Source organism: Podarcis tiliguerta (assembly GCF_965153285.1).
Source record: "Podarcis tiliguerta genome assembly, chromosome: 8".
Classification (NCBI taxonomy): domain Eukaryota; kingdom Metazoa; phylum Chordata; class Lepidosauria; order Squamata; family Lacertidae; genus Podarcis; species Podarcis tiliguerta.
The window spans coordinates 15,797,495-15,824,939 of record NC_139541.1 but is presented as its reverse complement, the minus strand read 5'-3'; the positions used below and the strand labels follow the sequence as shown (position 1 = coordinate 15,824,939).

General features: G+C 47.0%; 1 protein-coding gene across 4 annotated transcripts; it reads right to left on the bottom strand.

Annotated features, from left to right (window-relative positions):
• Nucleotides 1–89: 89 nt before the first annotated feature.
• On the bottom strand, nucleotides 90–27,285 carry LOC310683727 (solute carrier family 2, facilitated glucose transporter member 5-like). Of its 4 annotated transcripts, XM_083454050.1 has the most exons (14): nucleotides 23,991–24,107; nucleotides 21,403–21,492; nucleotides 20,586–20,656; nucleotides 18,593–18,691; nucleotides 16,545–16,705; nucleotides 15,412–15,536; nucleotides 11,867–12,019; nucleotides 10,413–10,538; nucleotides 8,235–8,422; nucleotides 7,781–7,891; nucleotides 6,436–6,537; nucleotides 4,052–4,127; nucleotides 2,469–2,596; nucleotides 90–937 (listed from the first exon to the last, which is right to left on the bottom strand). In XM_083454050.1, the coding sequence occupies exons 2-14, from the start codon at nucleotides 21,440–21,442 to the stop codon at nucleotides 764–766; spliced, it is 1,554 nt and encodes a 517-aa protein (XP_083310176.1). In that variant the 5' UTR covers nucleotides 21,443–21,492; nucleotides 23,991–24,107; the 3' UTR covers nucleotides 90–763. The 4 variants fall into 4 exon arrangements, with proteins under 4 accessions (XP_083310176.1, XP_083310178.1, XP_083310177.1 ...); XM_083454052.1 differs by lacking the exons at nucleotides 21,403–21,492; nucleotides 23,991–24,107 and adding an exon at nucleotides 27,220–27,285; XM_083454051.1 differs by lacking the exon at nucleotides 21,403–21,492 and having other exon boundaries at nucleotides 23,991–24,124.
• Nucleotides 27,286–27,445: the final 160 nt, after the last annotated feature.

The following is a 27,445-nucleotide window of genomic DNA, read 5'->3' as shown; positions in this document are numbered from 1 at the left end:
TCCTGCATTGCAGGGGGTTGGACTGGATGACCCTCAGGGTCCTTTCCAACTCTATGATTCTATGAAAAGAAACACACAGACTTCCTGGAAACAGGGATATACATCACACATGGATTTATTATTATTATTATACTTCAGTTTATACAGCATGTGCTATTATCAACAAAAATGTAATAATGATAATGAAGGCTGAGCAATAAGCACCAATAGAAAAATAGCCTGAGGTTAGACAGTTTTTTCTTTTAAAAAAAGATATTGAGGAAGCCGAGTTCATTAGTTTCAATGGGCCTACTCTGAGCAGGATGGCCATTGGGCATAACTCTATATCTGTTAGAGGAGGGATGGGGGACTCCTGATGTGGGAGTCCAACTCCCATCAGCCCCAGCCAGCATGGCCAGTGGTCAGGGGTGATGGGAGTCACAGTTCAGCAACATCTGGAGACATCTGGTCCCCCATATGTGGATTACAGGTGCCTGAGAGCTGGACGCATCATCCAGAAATGAGGTTCCCTGCTGTGTCTCTGCATGAGTGGCTGATCCAGCTTTTATTAAGACTGATTAAAACACGGATGGGTAGCCTATGACCCGTCAGGTAGGTGTATAAGCCAATAGTGAGAGGTGGTGGCAGTCGGAGTCCAGTGTAGGAAAAAAAAGGAATAAAGTCCAGGCTGTTCAGTCAGACCAGAAGGGAAACTGCTGCAATCACCAATGGGCCAACCGAACAGAATATCTCTTAATCGCTGTATGGACTGTCTCCCAAGTTTCTAGTCCTCTGAGATTTGCATGAGCAGGAGGGTCCTGGTCATTCGGATTGCCTCGGTCCTCCTGATATCCAGGAAGTTCTGGCCGCTGGTTTCCGGGATCTGCTTGAAGGCATAAATTAAGATGGCTACGCAGAGAGGCCAAAAGAGGAGAAAGCTGTAAGGCTCAATGTGTATCTGGAGAGAAAAAAGAGAGAAAAAGATAGAGAGATATAGGACTTGGGCACGATATGGAATGTGTGTAAGAGAAAAAGATAGTAGCAGCCACACCAACTCAAGCAAAATGGCAGGCAGGCAAGCAAGCAGCATGGGTGGCAGGCAGCCCATGCAAGCTGTTTAACGGGGCAGAGATTGGAGGCACTTCTCAGAGGAGTTTGGCAAACTGCTCTCTGAAGCACCCTTTGTTATGTACTGAAGTTCTCAACCTGGGCCAGCAGGGGGATACTGTAGATAGTTTTCACTCAGGTCCACATATGCAAATAAGGGATTGAAAGTGACGTTCAGTGATTGGATAGTTACAGAAAATGGTTACTGTTTCGTTCTAGTGGAGCTCTATATAAGCAGGCTGGCTGAACCCTTCAGTTCAGTTCTGTTCTGGCCTGTGAATAAACAAGAGCTGTTTGCAGAACCGCTGTGCCGTCTGATATGTTCACAGACAACTTAACACCCTTGTTCAACACAGCTAAAGCAAGGTTTAATGGAGGGGGCAGGTGCTTCAGCAAACCAGTCTCTGAAGGAGGAATGGCTTCTGAAAGTAACAGACTATGCAGAAATGGCAAAGCTGACAGCAAAACCAAGAGATCGAAATGACAAACTTTTTAATAGATGAGTGGAGGCCATTTGGGGACTATTTGAAAAAGGACTATTTGGGGACTATTTGAAAATTGCGGGCAGGTTTCGAGATACGAGGAGCGGACAAAAAAAGATAAAATAATTGTACTGGAGAGATTTTTTTTTTGTAACAGATAAGAGTTTGTTATATAACGCAGCAGAAAAGGGTTTGAATAAAAACACAGGGGGTGGGTGGGAGGGAAGCCAATCTATGAAACATAGTCGTTATGTAATTATCTAATTTGAGAAATTTTGGAAATCTGTATCTTAATTGCAAAGGAGGCCAGCTACAGAATGCACATTTAATGCAGCAAAGTCAACACACAAAAAAGCATTATCTTAAACATTTCAAAAGAAAACATTGCTAAAGGAAGTCAAGTATCAAATGCACATTTAAAACAGCACAATTATCCGGAGAATAAAATATTATCATAAGCATAGAACATTGCCGCTGCCGCTGCCAATGGTGCCTCATGACGGGTAAAGTCTGTGGAAGCTCAGATTCGATGACCTGGGACTCCTCTAAGAGAACCTTGGATGTATTAGCAGTGGCGTAGCGTGGGGGGTGCAGGGGGGGCCGTCCGCACCGGGCGCAACATCTGGGCGGGGGGCGCGCTCACACTCGCAGCTCTCTGCCCCTACCTGGCTCACTCTCTCTCTCTCACTGCAGTGCTGGCTGTGTGAATCCGATCCGAGCCGCCGGGTCGCTGCCCACTGTGGAGGGGAGGGTGCCAGGCGTGCGGTGCGGTGCAGAGAGAGAACGAGGGACTATCTGGGGGAGGGACAGTGCAGCGGGGGGGGGGGCGCAAATTACTTGCCTTGCCCCGGGTGCTGACAACCCACGCTACGCCACTGTGTATTAGCCAAACCCACTTACCTCCATCTGAAGGAACACGACTCCGATAACGAATTTGCAGAACCAGTGAACACAGCCCCCAGCCATGAAGGCAGTGGACCGGGATGACTGAAGGAACAGCTCTGCTACAATCACCACTGGAACCGGATCTGGGCCAGGAGAGAGAGAATGCCCCATTTTCATTTTCGCTAATAACAAGACAACAATACTTTTTTATTTATACCCCGACCATCTGGCTGGGTTTCCCCAGCCACTCCGGTCAGCTTCTAACAAAATATTAAAAGTACAGTCATACCTCGGGTTGAAGTTGCTTCAGGTTGAGCGTTTTCGGGTTGCATGTTACTTCCAGGTTTCGCTGCTCATGCATGCGCAGATGCTCAAAATGATGTCACGTGCATGCGCAGAAGCGGCGAATCGCAACCCGCGCACGCGCAGACGTGGGTTGCATTTGCTTCAGGATGCGAACGGGGCTCCAGAATGGATCCCGTTCACATCCAGAGGTACCGCTGTACATTAAAACATCAGTCATTTAAAAAAATCCTAAACAGGGAAGTTTATCTATGCTCCTCATCTCTTGTGCTTCCTCAAGGAGCCCTGAACATCCTGGCCATATATTTAAAGCGCTACGATGCCACTTTGAATGGTCGTGGCTTCCTACAGAGAATTATGGGAGCTGCCATTTGTTAGAGGTGCAGAGAGTGGCTAGGAGGCCCCTATCCCCCCCCACCCCAGCTGAAATTCTCAGACTGGTTTAACAACCAAGTCTTCTTCTCAGAGAACTCTGTGAGGGGAGTAGAGCAGGCGTAGGCGAACTCTTCCCTTCATATGTTTTGGGACTACAATTCCCATCATCCCTGACCACTGGTCCTGTTAGCTAGGGATCATGGGAGTTGTAGTCCCAAAACATCTGGAGGGCCGAGTTTGCCTATGCCTGGAGTAGAGGATTCTCCCAATAACTCTCAGCACCCATAACAAACTACAGCTCCCAGAATTCCTTGGGGGAAGCCATGACTGCTTGACGTGCTATGATTCTGCTTTAAATGTATGGTTGGGAATGTGGCCCAGGTAAAGACTTAGGGTTGTAGCCAGTGAAATTCTACTCAGAAAAGACCTACTGAAATTAGCGAACTGAAGTTAGCCATGTTTGCTAGCTTCAATGGATCTACTCTGGGCAGCACGAATGTTGGATTCCCCTTCAGACTTATGATGTTTGGCAAGCACCCTTACACAGCTGTTTGGGGTGTGTCTGTGTGGCATTGCACATATTTTTATGGACTGAGCATGTCTTTGTCCAACTATGTCAGTACAGTGGTACCTTGGTTTAAGAACAGCTTAGTTTATGAACAACTTGGATTAAGAATGCTCCAAACCTAGAAGTAGGTGTTTTGGTTTGTGAACTTTGCCTAGGAAGCAGAACATGTTCTGCTTCCTGTTGAGTGAGTCCCCCCCCCCCCGCTATGGGGGCCTTGGTTTAAGAATGCTTTGGTTTAAGAATGGACTTCCGGAACGGATTAAGTTCGTAAACCAAGGTACCACTGTACTGGAGAGCTCAGTGTAATGAGAGATGGACAAGTCTCATAAATCATCTTCATCAGAGAGCTTACCTGGCCCGATGGACTGTCCAATGAGGAAAAGGGTAACGAAAGATGAGCTGACGTATGACATCCACCAGATGGTCTTCTGTTGGAGAAAAGGACTCACAGTTCAAGCAGAGACTGTGTTGTGGTTGCAAATGACATAGATACTCCACTACTGCAGTCATTATCATCAGAAAACCCTATTTAATAGGACCGTGACTGTGTTCCTATGCCTGGGCATAAGCTCCATTGAACTCAGGGGTGCTTTCTTCTCCCCAGTATCAACCATCTTAGGCCCTACGATCAGCAGGTGAAGCCCTGTTGGTGGTGGTGCCACTGGAGACTGCCCGGTTGGTGTTGACACATAACAGGGCCTTTTCAGTGGTGGCTCCTTGCCTGTGGAATGTCCTCCCTGGTGTGGTGCGTTTCTCACCCTCTCCTTTCATTACTTACTTTCAGGAATTTAATAACACTCTTGTTTAACCTAGGCATTTGATAGCTGAAAGACACTGCTCCTGGCAACCCTATGATCACCAGCTAAGAGTGTTTTTAACTGTTCTTTTAATACATAAAAAGGGTTTTAACTGGAATTAGAGTGTTTTAAAACTGCTTTGAATTGCGTTGGTTTTTGCAGTTGCAGTTGTTGCATGTTTTACCCTGGGCTCCTTTGGGAGGCAGGGAGGAAGAAAAATCAAAACAACAACAAAACAACAACATGGTTTAATTAACAGCCTATCTGCTCTGTCCTGCAAAATTCCTCAGTTTTATACCAGTTCAATTGTTGTCACCTCCTGCAAGCAATTCTTAGAAGTGCAGTTTGGTGCCAGAAATCCCTGAGCTTCCCCCATAGAGCTCCCATTTTGTCAATGTGTAAATGTTCATGTTCCATGACTGTAGAAATAAATGAACAAATAAATAAAATTATAGGGTTTTATCCAACTCAGAGCAGACTCACTGAAGTTAATGGACTTTAGCTCATCTTGGCTGGTATGCAGCACTGAAGTTAATGGATTTCTTCATTTATTATTTAATTATCTATTGCATTTCTATCCCACCTTTTCCTCCAAGGATGTCCAGGTGGCATATACATGATTCTCCCTCTCCTCATTTAACCCCCCCCCACAATAACCCGGTGAGGTACGGTAGACTGAGAGGCTGGCCTCAAAGTCACACCCTGTGAGCTTTGTGACCCAAATGGGGATTCGAACCCTGTTCTTCCCACACCCCAATCTGACAATCTAATCCATGGGTAGGCAAACTAAGGCCCGGGGGCCAGATCCAGCCCAATCACCTTCTAAATCTGTCCCGTGGACGGTCCGAGAATCAGCGTGTTTTTACATGAGTAGAATGTGTCCTTTTATTTAAAATGCATCTCTGGGTTATTTGTGGGGCACAGGAATTTGTTCATTTCCACCCCAAAAAAATATATAGTCCAGCCCCCCACAAGGTCTGAGGGACAGTGGACCGGCCTCCTGCTGAAAAAGTTTGCTGACCCCTGACTAATCACTGCACTACACCAGCTCCCCACCACACCACATAATTATAATGGGTTTCCTCTGAGTAGGATTCAGTTGACTGCAACCCATAATTTCCATTAAAGCAGCATCCACTACACAAAATCAGCATCATTCATCATTTGATGTTCTCCTCCATGTGCCATCTCCATAGAGTGGCAACTGGAGAACGGTCTTTTCAGTGGTGGCACCTGCTTATGAAATGCTCTCTTCCCAGGGAGGTTCACCATCACTAAGTACTTGGGGGCACCAGGCAAATGTGTTTCTTTTCAGCCAGGCTCGGGGAGTTTGGGATACTGTCATGTATACCTGAAGGAGCGTCTCCACCCCTATCGTTCAGCCCGGACACTGAGATCCAGCGCCGAGGGCCTTCTGGTGGTTCCCTCATTGCGAGAAGTGAGGTTACAGGGAACCAGACAGAGGGCCTTCTCGGTAGTGGCGCCCGCCCTGTGGAACGCCCTCCCATCAGATATCAAAGAGATAAACAACTACCTGACATTCAGAAGACATCTGAAGGCAGCCCTGTTCAGGGAAGTTTTTAATATTTAACGCTGTATTGTTTTTATTACTTGATTGGGAGCCGCCCAGAGTGGCTGGGGAAACCCAGCCAGATGGGCAGGGTATAAATAATAAATTGTTGTTGTTGTTGTTGTTGTTGTTGTTATGGCCTCCTTTGTTTCATGCATAAGAGTGCTTTTAGCTTTTATTTTATTTCAGTTTTGGTTTTCATTCTTGTCTTACATTGCAAGTCCCTTTGGGACTTTACTTTCTGCAAACAAAAAGGACTAACAAATGCAACAGATAAATTATTATCATCATTATCCTAAGAAGTGAGGGCACTGCATTGGTGGGTGCTTAGCGTCAGACATCAAGAGTCTGTAGACTTGCAATACAGACCTGTAATTCAATCGCCATGGCTAAGAGGACACAGGTGATGCTGCAAATCCCCAAGCCACTGAGTAGCAGATTTCTGTGCCCCGAAGAATCAGCAAAACGTATCTAAAGGATACAAAAAAGCAGAAAAGTTAGAAAGAGAGAGGAAGCGTGCTTCAAGATGGCCTGTCTATTGATCATACATTCTGATTTATTTGCAGGGAGATGTCAGCTATTTAATGGGTGGCCATATTTATTATCTTACAGGGAGATTAGATAATTCCAGTGCATTTCCTTGTCGCTTCCTGCATTTTTGGGAAGAGGGTTTGTTGCGCTAAACCTCCCAATCAGCTCTCGCTGCTCGACGTGAATTGGCTAGTATGTGATTAGGAACCTGAGAAGCTCCCTTGTGCCAAGTCAGACCATTGCATCCCTCTAGCTCAGCAATGTCTGCACTGACTGGCAGTAGTTTTGCAGGGTTTCAGCCAGGGTGTCTTCCCTAGCCTTGAGATACTGGGGATTGAACCTAGGACCTTCTGCCTGCAAAGCAGATACTCTACCATTGAACTATAGCCCTAAAGACGTAGGAATATAAAAAACTATCTTATATTGAGTGAAGCCCATTAGCCGATCGAACTCAGTATTGTCTACACTGGCTGGCAGCAGCTCTCCAGAGTTTCTGGCAGAGTACATTCCCATCCCAACCTGGAGATGCAACTGGGGATTGAGCCCATCTGAATCCCACCCAAAATGAGCAACAGCCTGGATGGGCCCAGAGGCGGAAGCTCTGTTTTTACTTAACCCTAAGCCAAACTAGGCACTCAGCTATACAGCTGCAAATAAAATGTTTAAACTGTGTTGTAAAGTGCATTATACAAATGTGACACTAGATGGCGATGGTGAGCTATGGCAAATCCAATAAATTTTTCAAAACTTTTTTTCAAAAGCATTTCCACAGCGTTTTTTATATGTGTCTAGATTCCACCCAGGTCTCTGGAGAGGCGATGGCATCTGTTTTGCCCCTCCTCTGATCCTCCTGCTGTGAGCTAAGCCACGGTTTGTCTTTGCATGCCATCCGAACCCGGACTTGTAGTTTGTCTGTAGGAAACTGGAACAACTCAGCCAGCTTAACACAGACACACACTATAAAAGTGCTGGCCTTTGGAGTAGGCCAAGGGTAGAAGCATTACAAGGAGGAGCTAAACATTCATATCAGGGGAGACCAACATGGTGCCTTCTAGACATTTTGGACTACAATTCCCATCAGCCCCAGCCTGTGTGACCAATGCTTAGGGATTATGGAGTTGTAGGCCACAACATGTGGAGCTCATCACGTTGGCGTTGATGTAGAAATGCGAGAGAATCTTACCACCAGGAGAGTTATGAACATAAGCACAATGTATATCGTTATGCTGATATACCCGACAATTTTCTTTTCTAACCCCATAGCCATGTAGAGTATCTCCATATAATAGCTGGCCTGAAAGGAGAAACAGACATTCTTAGCTGAATGATGACCCCCTATCAAGATACAGACAAATCTGTCCATTTCAGCTTCTGTCGTTTTTTCAGTCTTAATTTCGGTTCTCCACAGACAGCCAGTGAGGAGGGGGATTTTTCACTGCTCAATATCCCACCCACTGGAGGAGGCCACAATATCTACAGTTCCCCAGGCTAAAGGCCAAACGCCTGGCTGAAAACTTTTTTTGCCTGGCACCTCAAAGCAGCCAGCGATGGCACCAGGCAGGCTTCCCTGGGGAAAGCATCCCACACTCAGGAGCCACCACCCAAAAGGCCCATTCTCCTCGGGGAGATTGCCCTACCGCGTTAATGCCAGTGAGCTGCTGCCCGCCCATCAAGACGACGGCAGAGATGAGGTGGCTCCATATGTCGTCGAAGTGATACATCGTAAAGATGTCCATATCCTTTTCCAATTCCTCGGAGAGGTCCTCCTCGTGGAGCTCTTCGATTTCGTCCTCCACGTTGTCGCAGCCCCTTAGCTTCACCAAGGCTGTGTGGAAGGAGACGACTGGCTTACTAGTGCCACCGACCACCCATGTCGGCTCAGCAGCATTTGGAGGGTTCTTAGCACCCCCACCCCCAGTCTGTACACACTGCCTCTTCCAGCAGTGGAGGCTGGTGCCCGCTGGAACTGATATGGCAGAGCTCAGGGAGGCCAACAGTAGGGGGCGCCAGAGCAGACGGCTGAGGGCGCTAGAGCCAATGGTAGGTAAAGCCAATGAATTCTAACCCATCTTCATCCTCCCCCTGATGAGTTCAACATTGAGCCTAAGGAGAACATAGCCAGTGTATGCAAAGATTAGACTATAGTATATAATCAGTCTATATTTAACATTCTTTCAGGTATCTTTACAGGGTGGTTATATGACTAGGAGCATTCTCTGGTTTGCTTTTGGGTTGTTTTTACAATTTCCCTTTAACCCTTCATTCATTCCATACTTTCCCCCATCACTTTCCAAACTGCCAAAAGTTGATTTATTTTTATTTTTTACAAAAAGGTAGTAGATTTGTTGTCCTAGGGCAAAAGAGCATTTTAAAATCACTTTCAATGTGCAAAACTATTCAAGGATGCACAGGAATCCCTCTTGCAAAGTAGCAGGAGTTCGGAAGACACCGTGCAAATGATCTCGTGCTACAACTACGTGCGGCATGGAGAAAGTGGATGGAGGGAAGCTTCTCTCCATCTCTCTCTAGAATTCACCAACATCCTAGGAAGGAGAATGATGGAAGATTCAAGACAGACTCTCTCTTGCAAACTCTCTCTTGCAAGAGGCAGCTACGGCCACCAACTTGGGTGGCTTTAAAAGAGGATTGGGCAAATTGATGGAGAGGAAGGCTATAGTATCAAAGCTTGCTAGTTTTGATGGTTGTGTTCTGCCTCCACTGTTGGAGGCAGGAATGCTTCTGAATCTCAGTTGCTGGAAACCACAGGACGGGAAAGAGCTCGTGCTCAGGTCCTGAATTAAAATTGAAATACTTTATTGTCACTTGTACAACTTGTATACAGTGAGATTACACGAGCACCCCCCACTCAGCTCTCTTAGTCTTAATTCCCCTTGTTTACTGACGCACGCCCACCAAACCCGAAAGTCAGTTGCCCTGTTGTTATCTTTTCATTCAGCAGCCTAACAGCCCATGGATAGAAGCTGTTCTTTACCCTGTTGGTGTGACTAATCATGCTTCTATATCTTCTGCTTGTTCCTTCTCATTGAGGCATCTTGTTAGCCACCGTGAGAACAGGATGCTGAACTAGATGGGTCATTGGCCTGATCATAGCTGTCAACTTACAGATTTGAAAATAAGGGACCAGCAGCCTTGAAAATAAGGGACCAGCAGCCCAAATAAGGGATTTTCCCAACAGAGGTAGGTTCAACTTCTGAGCCCCTCCGAGCCAAAGGCAGAAAGCCCAGCCAGCAGCCAAACAAAGCCTCAAGCGGTGGTTCCCACAGCGCAGCAACCCGGCAAAGGGATGCAGCAAGGAAAACCACTGTCACCTCTCCGCTGGGAAGCGCTGAGCAAAGGCGAGTCCCCAGGCAACGCGGCCGATTTGATCAGCACAAGGCATGCAAGCTCCACCCCCTGTCGTTCTTAGACTCCTTATTGGGTGAGCAACACAGCCAAGCAACACAGTTGGAGCCTCCCTCCTCCCTGGCCAGCAGTGAGGAAGGAAGGGAGAGGAGCTGCTTCCTTTGAAACCTGGGAAATTTAAGGGACATCATCAATAAGGGACAGCAGCGGGACATGGTGCTGGGATAAGGGAGTTTCCCGCCAAATAAGGGACGGTTGACAGCTATGGGCCTGATCCAGCGGGCTCTTATTAGGCTACCTCACACGGAAAGTGAAAACAGCAGCGCTTTTGGTGCTCCCTCACTTTGGTGGGTCTACTCTAATTAGTGGCGTACAACCCTGGGCTTAAAGGTTTGGGGCATGAAGACTGATGATAATAACCACATCCACATGTTTTTCCATTCAGTTTCTACCTTCTCTGGCTGCTTCTTCGTCATGCCTCTGAATCAGGAGGTACCGAGGACTTTCGGGGAAGAATGGCAGGAAGATGAGCTGAAATAATGCCGGAACCCCAGTGAGGCTCAGCAGGAACGGCCAACCTGCACACAGATGGTAAGAGACATGAAATGTGATAGCACAACTAGGTGGCTAATCCATAGAGCAGAGACAGTATCTGGTCCCCGCCTCCTCAATGTGAATTTTTTTTAAAAAAAAATCATTTTTATGGTGGTTTAGTTATAAACAATAACAAAGAAAAAGCAAACAATGACTGGATAGGAATAACCAAACAATATAAACCAAGCATTACAGGAGCAAGGCATAAACCTGAAGACCATTGTTATAAGAATTTTAAGGTCTCAAATATAGAATAAATATTCATAAAAGCACACATATCTAAATATATGAACCATGTGTCTGAAATAGTACGGGAGAGCAATCCTGAAGCCATTTTGACTCTCCCAATGACCTCAAATATTCCTCTGCAGTCAGGGAGCCAAATGGGGAAAGCCTTCCCATTGTCTTTTGCTTACAAATCCTATCTCAAGGGTGCATTTGTATATGAATAGGATGAGCTTGTGACCTGGATTCAGGAACTAAAGTATTAATCATCACAAAAGAATGGCTGGACTGCCCAGGTAATGCAACCAGAGACCATTATCAGGTATCCTGGCAGACAGGATTTCTGCTGTAGACCACCTCCTGTGATGTATTTCTGCTGTAGACCGCCTCCTTCTGTGATGTATGATTTTTATGGGGGTGGTTGGGCTACAGGGTGGGCAATTTCAAAAGTCTACATAAGGGCTTGCGCACCATTGTTCAGGGTTCTCCTCCCTCCTGCGGGTGGTGAGTGGGGACCTTGTTGCAACCGTTCCTTGAATAAAGATCAGGCTTACTAGCCGCTTTGCTTCTCAATATACTCTGGTTGGCCTCTGTTACTTTCTCCTACCAATAGGGAACCCGCTTAAGGACTCTATATGGGAATACTGCATAAGGAAAAAGGAGCAGTTTTTTCATATAATACCATGTTGCACGCAGGATCCAAATTCACATCATACATTTAAAGAGCTATGATACCGCTTTAAACCCTCATGGCTTCCCCCCAAAGAATTCTGGGAGCTGTAGTTTGCAAAAGGGGGCCGAGAGTTGCTCAGAGGCCCCTATTCCCCCTCACAGAGCTACTGTTCCCAGAGTTCCCTATGGAGACAGATTGGTTGTTAAACCACATGTCAATAACTACATGTCTGGACAGGATGCCAGGTGTGCGTGAGTGGGTGGGTTTAAAAATTAAATGGGCCGGCCACGCTCACATTCAAACTTTGTGGGTGTGGCCAGAGGGTAGAAGTGGGCGTGGCTAGAGGGTTGACCCTTGAAGCAATGTGAGCCACCTCTGGGTCAAGAGGCCAAATGGGGCATCTCTTAGACTTACCTTCTTGCGTCCCTAGGAGTTTGTCAAGGCCAAATATGCGAGCCGTCAGGCTACCAAAGATGATAAAGAAATGGCCAGTGATGGCTATGGCTCCTCGCAGGTTTTCGGGGGCAATCTCTGTGAGGTACATGGGAACCACGCTGAAGGAGATTCCTGTTGACAAGGTAAAAAGCAAAAGATAATTGAATGTGCATAGGCTACGCGCAGAAGCATCTGAACATATTTCTGGGCTGGCAGACTGTTATGTACTGAGCTGAATAGGATCCAAAATACAGCAGTCTGGTTGGTCCTAGAACAATAGGATCCAAAATGCAGCAGTCAGATTGGTCCTAGAAAAATAGGATCCAAAATGCAGCAGTCTGATTGGTCCTAGAACAATGCAGCACTATGATTGGTCAGCAGGAGCCACCCAATCCAGCTCCAGGTGGAAGTGAATCCGCAACCTGATTGGCCCACGGGAGGATCCCGGAATTAGCCAATCACGTGTGGCCCATTGTGTAAATAATGTATATAAAGCAGATATTTTGGGGGAACATTCATTCCTCACTACTATGAGCTGAATAAAGAGCATGAAATCCACTCTCGACTCCGAGTATATTTCACAGACAATGCAAAGTCCTACTCAGAGCAGACTGTTTAAAAAGCTGGGTGCCTGCCCCTCCCTCTGCCAAGTGGTGGCAAAAGCCCATGGGGTCCCAGGCACACACGCAGGGTCTGTGTCCCTTTGGAGAACAGAAGATATGGCTGGGGAAACCCAGCCAGATGGGCAGGGTATAAATAATAAATTATTATTATTATTATTATATGGCGGAGACTGTCGTGCTTCAAGAAATATGGTTCATTCACCTATTTACACCTTCCGTCTGCATGGAGGAAGTCCGGATCTTACAACATGGCCCACAGCTGTGCAGGGAACTTTTCGCCTCCCTCTCCAAGATAGGTCTCAGCTTTTTTTGCCCCTTCTTCCTCCCAGAAAACCCCTTGCTTTCCCCCAGAGCAGTTACCCTGGCAACCTTCCAAAGCCCCAGTGTCTGTTCACACCTGGGGGAGAGAGGGGAGTGCCATTGTCTTGTTAATGGCCTCTGTTGTAGTCTGGTTTACATAAGCCAGCCCAGGATTTCCCCATCTGGCCCAGCTCTGCAGTTGGTGTCTTAGTCCAGATCCCAACTGAAATAAAAAAATGTAAGGTATATATATATATATATATATATATATAATGTTCATGGATGTGCCAGGCAAACACATACATAAATGTATGGGCCACATGTCTGAGGCAGCACAGGAGGGCAGCCCTGGAGCCATTTTGGCTCCCCAACTGACCAAATGTTTTATCTGCAAGGTCAAAGGAAAATAGAAATGCCTCCCCATTGTCTTTTCAATCACAAAACCTGTCTTAAGGGTATATCTGTGTATGAATAGGGTGAGCCCGTGACCTGGCTCAGGAACTAAGTATTTGTCATTACAAAAGACTGGCCAGGCTCCCCAGAGTATCCAATCAAATGAGCGTTAACAGGTATTCTGTCAGACGAGATAAACAATGCACTCAGATTTCTGTTGTAGACCGCCCCTTGTGTGATGTAGGTCTGGGGGGTGGTCTTGGGCTACACCCCTTCTGTGATGAATGTATGATGTTTCTGGGGGTGGTCTTGGACTCCAGGGTGGGCAATTTAAAATGTCTATATAAGGGCGGGCACACCTGGGTTCTGGGTCCTCCTCCTTCTCCTGCGTGTGAAGGGGGCACCCTGTTGTAACAGTTCAATAAAGATCAGGCTTACGAGCTGCTTTGCTTCTCAATATTCTCTGGTTGGCCTCTGTTATTTTCTCTGGCCGACAGAGAACCTACAAGGGACTCTATAAGTGCTCTTGTGTTCCCCATAAGGGAATAAGGGCAGATTTCCGTTTATTACACAATTAATCAAAATCCAAGTATTTCCTTCCTTCCTAGGGCTTAGGAGGTTCCCGCCCCCCACGCCTCCAGATCTATAACAAGACTCATTGGACTGTTGCCAAGCAGGTGTTGAATTTTTTTCCCCATTTCTGAAAATATTTAGGGCATTTATAACAAAAATACAGAGTGGTTTTTTTTCCCTTTAAAAATATTTAGGGGTACTCTCATTTTCCTACTCATATTGAAATACTGCCCCTCAATGAGGCCAAACTTAGATTCACAAAATGTTTAGGGGTAAGCGCCACCCTGCGTCCGCCCAGAAGAAAAGCACTGAAAATACATAAAAACATACAATACAAACCGTGTACAAAAAGGTTAAAAGAAACTTAGTGTAGCTCAAAGTAGACCTGTTGGAAATTATTTAATTATTTCACAAAAAGTATACTTTTTAAAAAAACAAACCTTAAAACAGTCTTATAACAGCAGTTTACAAAAAGAATAGAACAATGAAATTATGGGTTAAAATCAACTATTTATAACCTTCAAAAAAAAAGAAAAGGATTTAAATCAACGATAAGCTAAAAGTCACATTGAAACACACATGCCAAAAAGTGTCTGCTTGATATCAATCGGCGGTGAGTTCCAAAGTGTAGGTAAAAAATCAATTTCTTGGCAAACGCAGAATAAAACCTGCAACAGTGCCAGTTCTGCAGATCAAAGTGATCAAGTGGGCATATATGGTATAATATGAACTCATAGGTACTAATAAAGCTACAGTAAGTGAGCCACGGGTGGCGCTGTGGGTTAAACCACAGAGCCTAGGACTTGCTGATCAGAAGGTCTGCGGTTCGAATCCCCGAGACGGGGTGATCTCCCGTTGCTCGGTCCCTGCTCCTGCCAACCTAGCAGTTCGAAAGCATGTCAAAGTGCAAGTAGATAAATAGGTACCTCTTTGGCGGGAAGGTAAACGGCGTTTCCGTGCGCTGCTCTGGTTTTCCAGAAGCGGCTTAGTCATGCTGGGCACATGACCTGGAAGCTGTACACTGGCTCCCTCGGCCAATAAAGCGAGATGAGCGCCACAACCCCAGAGTCGGTCCTTTACCTTTACCTTTAAGTGAGCCATGCCCATTATCTTCAATAGGTCTACTCTGAGTAGGACTAGTCTTGGACTAACAACTCATTGAAGTGAATGGACATGGCTCACTGAAATTTATTAATTTCAATGGGTCTCCTATGAGTATAACTTAGCTGGGAAAACCTATGCAAATATACACTTGGGAAGTTGTGGGCTCTCCTTGGAGGTTTTGAAAGCAGAGGTTGAATGCTCATCTGTTACGAATGCTTTAGCTGAGATTCCTGCCTTGCAGGGGGTTGGACTAGATGACCCCCTGGGGGCCCTTTCCAACTCTATGATTCTTTTCCCGCCCCTATGACCACGGACCACTATACAGCTGCCTGTTGGAAGCAAAGCAGCCACCCGCAAAACATTTGCAGGCGCAAAACAGTATTGTAAACAAGCCAATACCACCCCAATACCATCACGATCACAATAATTGTGAATGCACAATATACAGGATGTCTAGAGAGGCCCAGGTCAAAGGAAATGCATGCCCAGCATATATATACATTTAAACAACACCTCCTGTCTCCGACTCACCTGCACATATTCCAATAACCAAACGTGAAAAGATGATGAACTCAAAGGAGTGCACTGCTCTGGAGCAGCCCATGAGGACAGCAGAGATTATGGCCAAAATATTATTCACCTGCAAAGTACGTTTTCTGAAAAGGCAAGGGGGAAAAGGGCAGGGTGGATACTGATGGATGTATAAAGGCAGAGATGGAAAAGCATCAGGGAGAGGAAATTGCAACTGCTATGCTACTGTTACTGCTGCTACAATTACTGGTACTTTGTCCTGGTTTCGTTAATTGGTGGAAAGGGCAAGCAGGTTTGCTCCCTAGCATCTCCACCTAGGACTAGGAGGACCCCTGTTCTGATTCTCTCAGAGAGCTGCTGCCAGTCAGTGTAGGTTAGTATTCTTTGACTTTAGGTGTTGCTGAACTGCTGCACCCACCATCGCTGACCATTGGTTAAGCTGCCTTGGGAATGATGGGAGTTGTAGTCCAACGATTTTGGGGGACCCAAGGTCAAAGAACACTGGCGTAAACCACACTGAGCTGGGGAGCTGCTGCCAGTCAGTGTAGACAATACTGAGCTAGGTGGACCATTTGTCTTAAAGGAGGGGTAATAGCTCAGCAGTATGAGCGCCTGCTAGGCAAGCAGAAGATCCTATGTTCAATCCCTGGCATCTCCAGGTAGGGCTAGGAATCTCCCCTGTTTGAAAGCCTGCAGAGCTTCTGCCAGTCAGTGTTGGCAATACTAGATAGGCCAATGGCCTCATTGAGCATAAGACAGCTTCCTATGCTTTGATGTAGATTCTTTTCCTGTAAAAGGGAGATTTGGGTCAGGAGAAGCCGCACAGCCTTTCCCCTCCAACACCCTCCCCACAGTGCTTTCATAGGCCCCGGGATAAGAAGGTCAGTCACTAGGACTGCCAGATCTCCAGGTTCGCCCGTCCCCCTCCAGGTAATAGAGGGAAAGTTTGAATCTCCAAGTGGCAAGAAAGCAAGCAAAACAGAGGACTAAGAAGACTATGGGTGTCGCTTGCACACTTCAGTTTTTGCAAGACTGCCAGTTATTGCACAGATTCTCATGGTGGGGTATCTGCCCTACTTCACGCCTTCCTTTTCTCTCCCAATTAACCTCCATCTCCAGGGTTATCACTGTACCTGCCACAATTATCTGCCAGACGAGCCCCCAAAAGAGACCCAACCATGCCTCCGACTGGGAAGAATGAAACCGTCAGACCCCACTGGAACAGGAGCAAGCTGTGGTCTATGCTGATGTGATTCCTCCATCGGTAGGTCTCGTTGTAAAAGCTTTTAATGAACTAGGAGAGAAGAGCGTGCAACAGTCAGCATCAGGGTCTTCTTCCTGTACATTAAGCCACAGTAAACCATGGTTTGGGGGCCAGGCAGATCTGAGCAGGAGGGGCAAGGCAGCCTTGACTACCGTGTTTGTGGTTCTCGTTCAACATCCTTGTTTGCAAACGCACATTCTCTCAACCCCCATTTGAAGCACACAGCTTTCCCCAAAGCATCCTTGAAACTGTAGTTAAGGGTTCTGGAAACTGTAGCTCTGCAAAACGGGAGAACAACAGTTCCCAAGATTCTTTGGGGGAAGTCATGTCCTTTAAATGTGCAGTAAATATATAGTGTGGATCTTTCCACCATGAAGGGAGAAAACATGTTTAGGTGTGGATTAGCGTATCGATGGGACATGGGTGGTGCTGTGGGTTAAATCACAGAGCCTAGGACTTGCTGATCAGAAGGCTGGCGGTTCGAATCCCCGTGACGGGGTGAGCTCCCGTTGCTTGGTCCCACCTCCTGCCAACCTAGCAGTTCAAAAGCACGTCAAAGTGCAAGTAAATAAATAGGTACCACTCCAGCGGGAAGGTAAACGGCGTTTCCGTGCGCTGCTCTGGTTCGCCAGAAGCGGCTTAGTCATGCTGGCTTCTCAGTGACTGCAATCTCCTGGTTGATGCAGACACCGTTAGGCATAGCTGTCAACTTACAGATTTGAAAATAAGGGATCAGCAGCCAAAATAAGGGATTTTCCTAGCACAGGTATGTTCAACTTCTGAGCCCCTCCAAGCCAAAGGCCAGCCAGCAGCCAAACGAAGCCTCAAGCTGTGGTTCCCACGGCGCAGCAACCCGGCAAAGGGGATGCAGAAAGGAAAACCACTGTCACCTCTCCGCTGGGAAGCGCTGAGCAAAGTCAAGTCTCCAGGCAACGCGGCCGATTTGATCGGCACAAGACATGCAAGCTCCACCCCCCAGTCGTTCTTAGACTCCTTATTGGGTGAGCAACGCAGCCAAGCAACACAGTTGGAGCCTCCCTCCTCCCTGGCCGGCAGGGAGGGAGGGAGAGGAGCTGTTTCCTTTGAAACCCGGGAAATTTAAGGGACATCATCAATAAGGGACAGCAGCGGGACACGGCACTGGGATAAGGGAGTTTCCCGCCAAATAAGGGACGGTTGACAGCTATGCCGTTAGGCTGTTGAATGTGCATGCCATTTCCCTCCCTCCCTTTCCCACATGGCCCCGGACACTGGCAGCCCATGCTACACCACTGCTGTGCCTGCTGGTCATTAGATGAACTCCAATTGAAAAATTGGTGCTTGAATTTTATTTCCCCATGCCCTTCCCTCCCTGTCCTTTTTCCTTGCATGTTGTGAATTTATATTGTAAACCTGCAGGCAGGGATTGTTTCGTTCTAATCAACTGCATGTAAGCCACTGTGGGAGTACTGTTGGCTAAAGAATAGAAACATCATAACCAGACACTGGAGAGACCTGTCAGGAGTAAGCATAGATCAATGGTACCAAATAGTATGGGAAACAGCCTTACTAGAAAAACTAACCAATAAGCTGAAACTGACACTGGCATAAACAGAAGAAGACGCCTTCACCCCGGTATGGCTCCCCTATATCACATACACAGCCCAACAAGACAATGACAAAAATCCACCAACAGCATACAAATCAATGTGGCTGACCTGATCCAAAACACCCACCCACCCCACTCACACATGAAAACAAAGACCACCACAGCCAACCACAAATGAACAACCACACCCTAGGCCAACCCCAGCCTCTCTCACCACCAAAGGAACACAAGTGAACAGAAAAAAACCTGCACAAGCAACGCTGACACCAAACCCTACATATAGTAAGAATAGTGTGTGAATGCTCTGAATAAATAATAACAGACCATACCTCTGCTGCGTAGTTGATCACAAAGACGTTGTAGCCATATTGGAAAGACGATCCAAAACCAGCAGTCATTGCAGCTAGCACCAGGATGCTTGTCAGTTTCTATTGGAACAGAGCAGCAGAAAACATGAATTTTAGTGTACGGGGTCCACTCTCCATAAATATTTGTTAGATCCTGATGCATGACACGTTTGCTTGAAAAACAGGTCTTGCAGGTCTCAATGATAATGAAAATTCGATCTTGCTAGAATTCAGGGTTGCCATACATCCAGAATTTCCCTGGCATAGCAGGGATTCGGCCATCTGTAACAGCGGCCAGGCGTAAAAATGTCTGAGAAAATCCGGACATATGGCAACTCATGTTGGAATTGTCGTTTTTGGTGAATTTCCTAAAAAATAGCTCAAAAACATCATTTTTTGTTTTGAGATTTTGGAAAGAAAGCTCCACAACTTTACCAAAAAAAAAAAAAGCTCCACAACTTTTATGTCCGGATTTTTGCTTTTTGAAATATGGTGTCAGGCTTCAGGGGATCGGCTTCCTCCCTCTCCCCCCCCCCCCCGGCAGTAGATAAGTAGAACAAAGGAAATGAGTATTCTTACCAGTTAGAAACTTTAATGATCACAGCAAGAGAACAAAGAATCCTAGACATAGCGGTGCTCCCAGTTAAGGGCTCCACCCACTTCATCCCTAGTCACCCACATCACTACTGTGTCTTGTAACCTGATCTCATAACCACCGTGGTTTCTGTGCTGCCACCTTATCAGCTCTTCTTGACCTTGGGCTGAGCAGATTAATGCTTTCCAGAGACAGTGAATCTGTTAACCCTCTCTCTTCCAGTGTTTCTTCTCCTAGCTCAGGGGTCAGCAAACTTTTTCAGCAGGGGGCCAGTCCACTGTCCCTCAGACCTTGTGGGGGGCCGGACTATGTTTTTTAAAAAAATATGAACAAATTCCTATGCCCCACAAATAACCCAGAGATGCATTTTAAATAAAAGCACACATTCTACTCATGTAAAAACACCAGGCAGGCCCCACAAATAACCCAGAGATGCATTTGAAATAAAAGGACACATTCTACACGCCGATTCCCAGACCGTCCGCAGGCCGGATTGAGAAGGCGATTCCCGGGCCTTAGGTTGCCTAGCCATGTCCTAGCTGTTCCCCATTTCCCAGCTTCTGCCTTCTGAACCATGTCCATCTGCAAACCACTATTCCAAATCTATACTGTCCTCCAGCTCCTGGGAAGATTCAGGATCCGGATCAGGGGGAGGGGGAGGGGAAGGCTCCCACCATTCCTCCTCTATGCAGCCCTCCTCAGCACGGTCCCTGACATATGGCAACTCAATTTCTAAGCCTCAGTAGATACATAGAATCACAGGCCTGCAAGGGACCCCATGGAAATTATCCAGACTGAGCCCCTCAAGCCTGCAACATTATTATAGGCTTACATCTCATCGCCATCCTGGAAAACGGTTGTACATCAGATTGATCAGGGCTGGGTACCATGTGGCCTTTTAGATATTGCTGAACGCCAGCTCCCATAATTTCTTGCCACACCAATTGGGGCTGATGGAGTCCAACAACATCTAAAGGCAGCCTTGTATCAGGAGGTTTTTAACATTTGATGTTTTGTTATGGTTTTTTATATGTGTTGGAAGCCGCCCAGAGTGGCTGCGGCAACTGAATCATATTTGCAGGGTATTTATCATCATCATCATCATCATCATCATCATCTAGAGTTTGGCAGATGTTCCCCTTCTCTGCTTTAGGTAGAGTTGCCATATTTCAAGAAATACAAATCCGGACACAAAAAGTTGTTGAGGTTTGGGAAAGTTTCAAAAACCCAGACATTTTGCTGATTACCCAACACACCCACACACCCACCCACACACCCCGGACACTGATTCTGTCATTGGAATCCCGGATGTATGGCAACCCTACTTTAGATGGCCAATGATTTATAAATACAACTGGACAGAGCACTCCCCCAACTCACCCTTTCAGTGGGTTTGTCTTCCTCTTCACTTTTCATTCTCTCTGAAGCAGGGCTCACAAACCAGGGCTCATCTGTGGAAGAGGAATTAACAGTCGACGAGCAATATTCAGAAAAGAAACTGTGCAAATGTATAAAACAATGCCAAACCAAACAGAAGGGCACAGCAATAAAATTACTAATAACTGTTCCGTGATTTAGAATGCCAGGCATAGAAAACAAAACTATAAGTTTATGTAAAATTTAAAAACAAAAACAAAACAAAAAACCAGTCCCTGGCAAGTTTTACATGCTGCAGTAAATACAATATTTAGCCCCTCTGGAAGAACTGGGTGCATTCTGATCTGAAATGAGTGAAGAAGCATAAAACACATCCACCCTGGCAATTTCCATAACAAGAGTTTGATTTTTAAAAAATATTGAGTACATCACAATAAAAAGTGTAATACACAAGAGCAGGGGTAGGCAACCTAAGGCCCATGGGCCAAAAGTGGCCCACGGGGGCCGTTTAACTGGCCTGCGAGCCAACCCTGAACTGAGCCACCCGCTTGGCAAGTCCCCAGGTGCTGCACTAAATTGGCGCAGCGGGGCACGGGGACTTGCTTCTGCGGTGCCGAAAATCACATCTGTTCAGATGCTGAAAATCGTGGCTGCACGTGTGTGATCCGGCCCACGGAGGGATCTCCACTGGAGCGAACCCAGTCGAGGTAAACCTTGCCGACCCATGCACAAGAGCATGCCATGCAGGGGGCTGGGCTAGATGATCTTTGGGAATCCCTTCCTAGTCTATAGAATTGCTCTATGTGTTATTGATACTCACTCTGCAGATTCACAGGGTCATTTTGTTGGACCTGTTCCATATCTGCTATTGGGCCCCCGGAGCACAGATTCACACAAAGTGGCAATCAACCTTGCAGGATTCAAAAGGAATTATTTGAAATGCATATGCAGGACAAAGGTACAGAGCAATGAGCTCGCAATCTGCACACCCCAGTCAGGGTGCGCCCACTTTTTATAGACTATACAAAAAAACAGAGAGCAAGAATTTACATTCTTATCCAATCAGGCTCTAACATTCCATGTCTCTCCTTTTGAAGGTTAACACTTCTTAATTTACTCATTTTTCGTTTGTCTGCCTGCTACGGCCTTCCCTGTCTTATAACAGTTGCTTTGTTTGTCTGCCTGGTTATGGCCTTGCCCGTCTTATAACAGTGGCTTTGATAACAGCATGCTGGAATTTCTATTTCTGAGGCCCTTCAATTTGTGTTGACAATAAGGTTTGCTTGTTTAACCTCCCCTTCAGTGCTCCAGAGTGAAGGCTCTGCAATGCTTTTGAACAGAGAATGGTTTATAGCAGGGGAAGGCAACCTAAGGCCCGGGGGCCGGATGCAGCCCAATCGCCTTCTCAATCCGGCCCGCGGATGGTCCGGGAATCAGCGTGTTTTTCCATGAGTAGAATGTGTGCTTTTATTTAAAATGCATCTCTGGGTTATTTGTGAGGCATAGGAATTTGTTCATATTTTTTTTTCAAAATATAGTCTGGCCCACCACAAGGTCTGAGGGACAGTGGACCGGCCCATGGCTGAAAAAGGTTGCTGACCCCTGGTTTATAGGATGGAGAGGCAGGGGGATATTATTAGGAGGCTGTTGAGTAAAAGAATAAAAGTGTGAAAACAAAGGTCCATCTGGACCAGCATCCACTAGCAAGCCACCTCCAGGAAGCTCATAAGGAGGGAATGGATATTAAATTGGTCCTCTTGTTTGACCACCAGCATCTTAGTCCAGTGGCCATCACACATATGTGGCGACAAATCTCAAATTCACACTTGGAAGATTTAAGCAAAGCCAGAAGCTTTGCCAAGCAGTCAAAGTGGGGTGGCTGAAGCCCATTTGGACTGGTAGGGCTGAAGACAGGGAGGCCAATACATGAATTAATGGATTGCATGGATAGTTGCAAAACCTGCCTACAGGGCTGTAGCTCCGTAGTATAGCATCTGACTCCCACCCAGAAGGTCCCAGGTTCAATTCCCAGCATCTGCAGACCTGGCTGGGAGGGACCCCTGCCTGAAGCTCTGGAGAGGTGCTGCCAGATGGTGTTGACAACACAGATCTAGATGGCCCAGTGGTGTGATTCAGTAGAAAGCAGCTTCCTATGTTCCTGTCCAGAGCGCTTCCCAGCTAAGGAATGCACACGGCCGAGAGTTAAATTTTTATTGTCTCTCAGAGTTGCTTCTGCAACTCTGCAGAACTATGCACACTAGTCTAGGCAGCCATTCCCAGGTCTATGATCTATAGAGCAGTTGCAGCAACTGGGGACCGCTCCCCCTCCACTAGTTTATGTACCTTCTCCCAACGAGCTGTGTGCACGCAGCCAGAGACTATGCCTGTGTGGAAGCTGCCTCTGCTCTTCTCACTTCAGTCCACTCCTGGTTCTGGGAGACAGTGATGCAGAGGAGGGTGGGGAAGCACCCAGCCCTTCGCTTACCTCTTCTTCCCACTCTGAAGCTTCCCCAGCCTTTGATTCTTGCTTCCTGGCTAGTACATGTCCCCACGAATTACTGCCCCGCTCTCCTGAGCCAGATTCCAGCCCCTCTTCCCCCAGTGTACCCTTGTCAGCATCCTGCCAGTCCCTGCCATTTCCTATATCTGGGGGGGAGGGATTCAACACAATGGTCACCTTCCCTTCTGGGTAACTGCTTGGGCTGCCCAGTGGTGGTGGGCGGGGCCAGAGGCAAAAGTGGGTGGAGCAATTAATGTGAACTTGACCTTTGCCAAGTAGCCTAGTTTCTACACCCCTCTCTCTCCTCTATCCAGGTGAGCAAGAGTTCAAGGATACATTCCAAGCAGGCAAAATTACTAAGGGAGTGAAGCAAGGCCAGGGTGGGTGGTGGCTTGAGGAGAATTCTGAGGGCCAGATACAGAGGCTTGGAGGGCCAGATTTGGCCCAGGGGGTGAGCTATTTCATCCCTATCTTAAGGGATTAGCTTACAGATGGTCCCAGGTGGAATCGCAGGGCATATCCTTGTAGGGCTGGGAATGTCACCTGCCTGAAACCTGGAGCTAAATGGACCATTGGTCTGATTCTGTGTAAGGCATCTTCTTATGTTCCTATGAAGCCGATGGAGAGTAAAGCAGTACCTCGGGTTAAGTACTTAATTCGTTCCGGAGGTCCGTTCTTAACCTAAAACTGTTCTTAACCTGAGGTACCACTTTAGCTAATAGGGCCTCCTGCTGCTGCTGCACCACCGGAGCACGGTTTCTGTTCTCATCCTGAAGCAAAGTTCTTAACCCGAGGTACTATTTCTGGGTTAGCGGAGTCTGTAACCTGAAGCGTATGTAACCCGAGGTACCACTGTAATTCCCACAGGGGCGTTCGGGGGTAAATAGGCAGAGAGGACGCAGACTGACCATAGCTTTTCTGTACAGGTGAGTAGAGAATGACGTCAGCCAGTCCCTATTTTCCCTTGAAAACAGGCGCCAGGAAACCAAACACCATTGCGAGATCCAATCAGGAGAATGGCGCCAGGAAGTTCCATGGGAAGCTGTTGGCAGTTGGCAGCGGAGGTGAGAACCAATCATGGCAGGAGGGAGGCGGGGATAGAACAGTGCTGTTCCGAGTAATGGCCCCCAGTGGTACAAAAGGAAGGTTGAAGGCTTCAGTGGTACCCTGGACAGAGAGCTCTGTGCACAACAGATTCCAACCACATCCGACAGCCTTACCACGTGGTCAGACAGTGTTGGAAGGTGGAGTGGAAGGCAGGGAGCCCAAATGGTAACTGGAGTCAGAGCCAATGAAAGGTAATGTAAAGGTAAAGGGACCCCTGACTGTAAGGTCCAGTCGTGACCGACTGTGGGGTTGCGGCGCTCATCTCGCTTTATTGGCCGAGGGAGCCGGCGTACAGCTTCCAGGTCATGTGGCCAGAATGACTAAGCCGCTTCTGGCAAACCAGAGCAGCACACGGAAACGCCGTTTACCTTCCTGCCAGAGTGGTACCTATTAATCTACTTGCACTTTGACGTGCTTTCAAACTGCTAGGTTGGCAGGAGCAGGGACCGAGCAATGGGAGCTCACCCCATCGCGGGATTCGAACCGCCGACCTTCTGATTAGCAAGTCCTAGGCTCTGTGGTTTAACCCACAGCGCCAAACGCGTCCCAAAGAAAGTTAGAGCCAACCAATTCTAGAGTTGTCCCCACTTTCCTCCTCCTCCTCCCTGCTGAATTCTACAAGGAGCTGACAGGCAGGGGCCCCCCACAGTTGTAGTGATCTGGGACTGTAGAGGTCAAAGACCCTTTACTATTTCTGCAGCAGGGGCCTTCCCTCCAGAGTCCTACAGCTGCCCAAGCCTGCTAGCCATTGAAAAGAAGTCTTCTCTCCCTTTGTGATCTTTGGAGACAATCTGAGTGAAGTCGAGTTGGCCACTGAGGATTGGCTCCTAGGGTCACTCTGCAGTTAGTTCTGCGCCAAAGCTGAGCATTTAGGAGAACACAAGGCGCTTTGGTTCCGAGAGAACAATGCATTGCAAGTGCCGTTATGCACAACGGAACCTCAAGGAAAACAAAACTGAAGTCACTTTGGAAAAAAGGCATCGGAGCGCTCCAAATTTCTGTGCACAGAAAATAGTGTATGTAGCTGAACGGCAAGACACAAAGATCTGCATTGATTGCTGCAATGCATCCATTATTATTATTATTGTGCAACTATAAAATTACTGTACAGTATAATATTAGGAAGCTGTATAATCTTAGAAGGGGCGAGGCTGTGACGATTAAGAAGGGGCCCTGCACTTCTCAGTTTGCCACTACGCTACTGGTGCCAATACCCCTCAAGTAGCAAGAAAGAAATCAGGCAGGTGGGGGCTGGCTGAGCGCAGACTGAAATTGTTGGGACAGTGCCCCACCCTCACTGTAACTGGGCTGCCACCACTGTGGTCAATGTCCATCTCAGTAATCAGGAACAGAGGCTAAGGGGTGTGTGGCCACACTTGACAAATCTAGATTTCAGTTGGGGATTTGAACCCAGGACCACCTTTTGTTCTTCTCTGCTACCCAGGCTTTTGATGCCCTAAGTTCAAACCCAGATCTCCTGCAGACCAAATTTCAGTGATGCTTGTTCCCATGGTGCAACTCCAGCCTTGCAAATCAGCTTACTAAAAGGTGAAGGTGACCACACAAACCTTTTAGCTAGCAAGCCTGCCCATAAATGCTAATCATTTTAAGGTATCTGGTTCACCCGAAGCGTGGGAGAAAAGAAGGAATCCCATTTATATTGGATCAGGTCTGGTCACCTGGAGTCGAACCTTTGTTACCAGAGATGAGTGGGTATGTACATATTGAGTTCCATCCGTCCTGGCAATATGATGAATCAGTGGGGTGCTGGAGATGCTGGGAGCACTGGTGGAACCAATCCGGTACTCATGAGACCAGGGCCCTGCGGGATCTGATTTCTTTCCGCAGGGCCTGTAAGACAGAGTTGTTCCGTCTGGCCTTTGGCTTAGAATCAGTTTGATTCCCTCCCTTTCTTTCTTTTTCCTTTCTCCTCCTATGAAGAGACTGCAGCCTAATGTAGTTTTAATGTTGTATCTTTATCTTTTAAATTGTATTTTAATCAACTTGTTTTTATTATTGGTTATTAGCCGCCCTGAGCCCGGTCTTGGATGGGGAGGGCGGAGTATAAATAAAAAATATATTATTATTATTATTATTATTATTATTATTACTCCCACCCATTGCGTTGCCACAGCCCCATGCCCACCTCTGTCCAGGCAACCCACAACAATGGCAGGGACAGGCAGGCAGCTCCGACCCACCATGCTGTGTTGGAAAACATAGTGACATAACACACTGAAGACATAGACAGAAAAAGGAGGAGGGTGCAGGATGTTGTAAAAGACCTGAGATCATAAAACTGTAGAGTTGGGCAGGACCACAAGGCTCATCTAGTTCAATGTTTCCCAAACTTGGGTCTCCAACTGTTTTGGGACTACACTTCCCATTATCCCTGACCACTGGTCCTGCTAGCTAAGGATGATGGGAGTTGTAGTCCCAAAACAGCTAGAGACCCAAGTTTGGGAAGCCCTGATCTAGTCCAACCAATACGCAGCTGTCCCATATGGGGATCGATCCTGCAACCTTGGCATTAGCAGCACTATGCTCTAACCAACTGAGCTATCCAGGCTGATGTCCATGGAGAAGTGCAAAGGAATTTGCAGGCACCAATAGATTATGGTTACCAGATGTCCCCATTTCCCGGGGACAGCCCCCCCAATTTACAAATCTGTCCCCAGACAAAATCCATCCCTGGAATGTCCCCGGATTTCATTTAATGTCCCCGGATTTATATTTTAAGTGTTATAGATTTATTAGTAGGGAATGAATGTTGTGTGATTGGTTCAACGGCACAAGACACATCATATGGGGACTTCCGGCAAGGCAAAATGGCGGGCGCCATGGCAGTGAGCAGCTCCTGAAGCCAGCCAGAGCCAACTGTGCTACCAGGCTGGCTCCAGGCTGCTGAGACAGAGGAGACCACAGAAGAGATTACTTCTTTTTAAAAAATAATAACTTTTTTTAAAATAACCTTTTTTCTCTTTTTTTAAAGTGTCCCTGGATTCTTTGAAAAAAATCTGGTAACTTTACAATAGATGAATCTGCAGCCTTCTTCTTCCTCAAGCACCTGCCTGGGATGTTACCCTTGCTCTCCAGATAAGGCCCCTGCCTGGTTATGTGGGGGATTCCCTAGTCCAAAATGGGGTAACTGTGCCCCTGAAGGACCAGGTACGCAGCCTGGGAGTCATTTTGGACTCACAGCTGTCCATGGAGGCGCAGGTCAATTCTGTGTCCAGGGCAGCTGTCCACCAGCTCC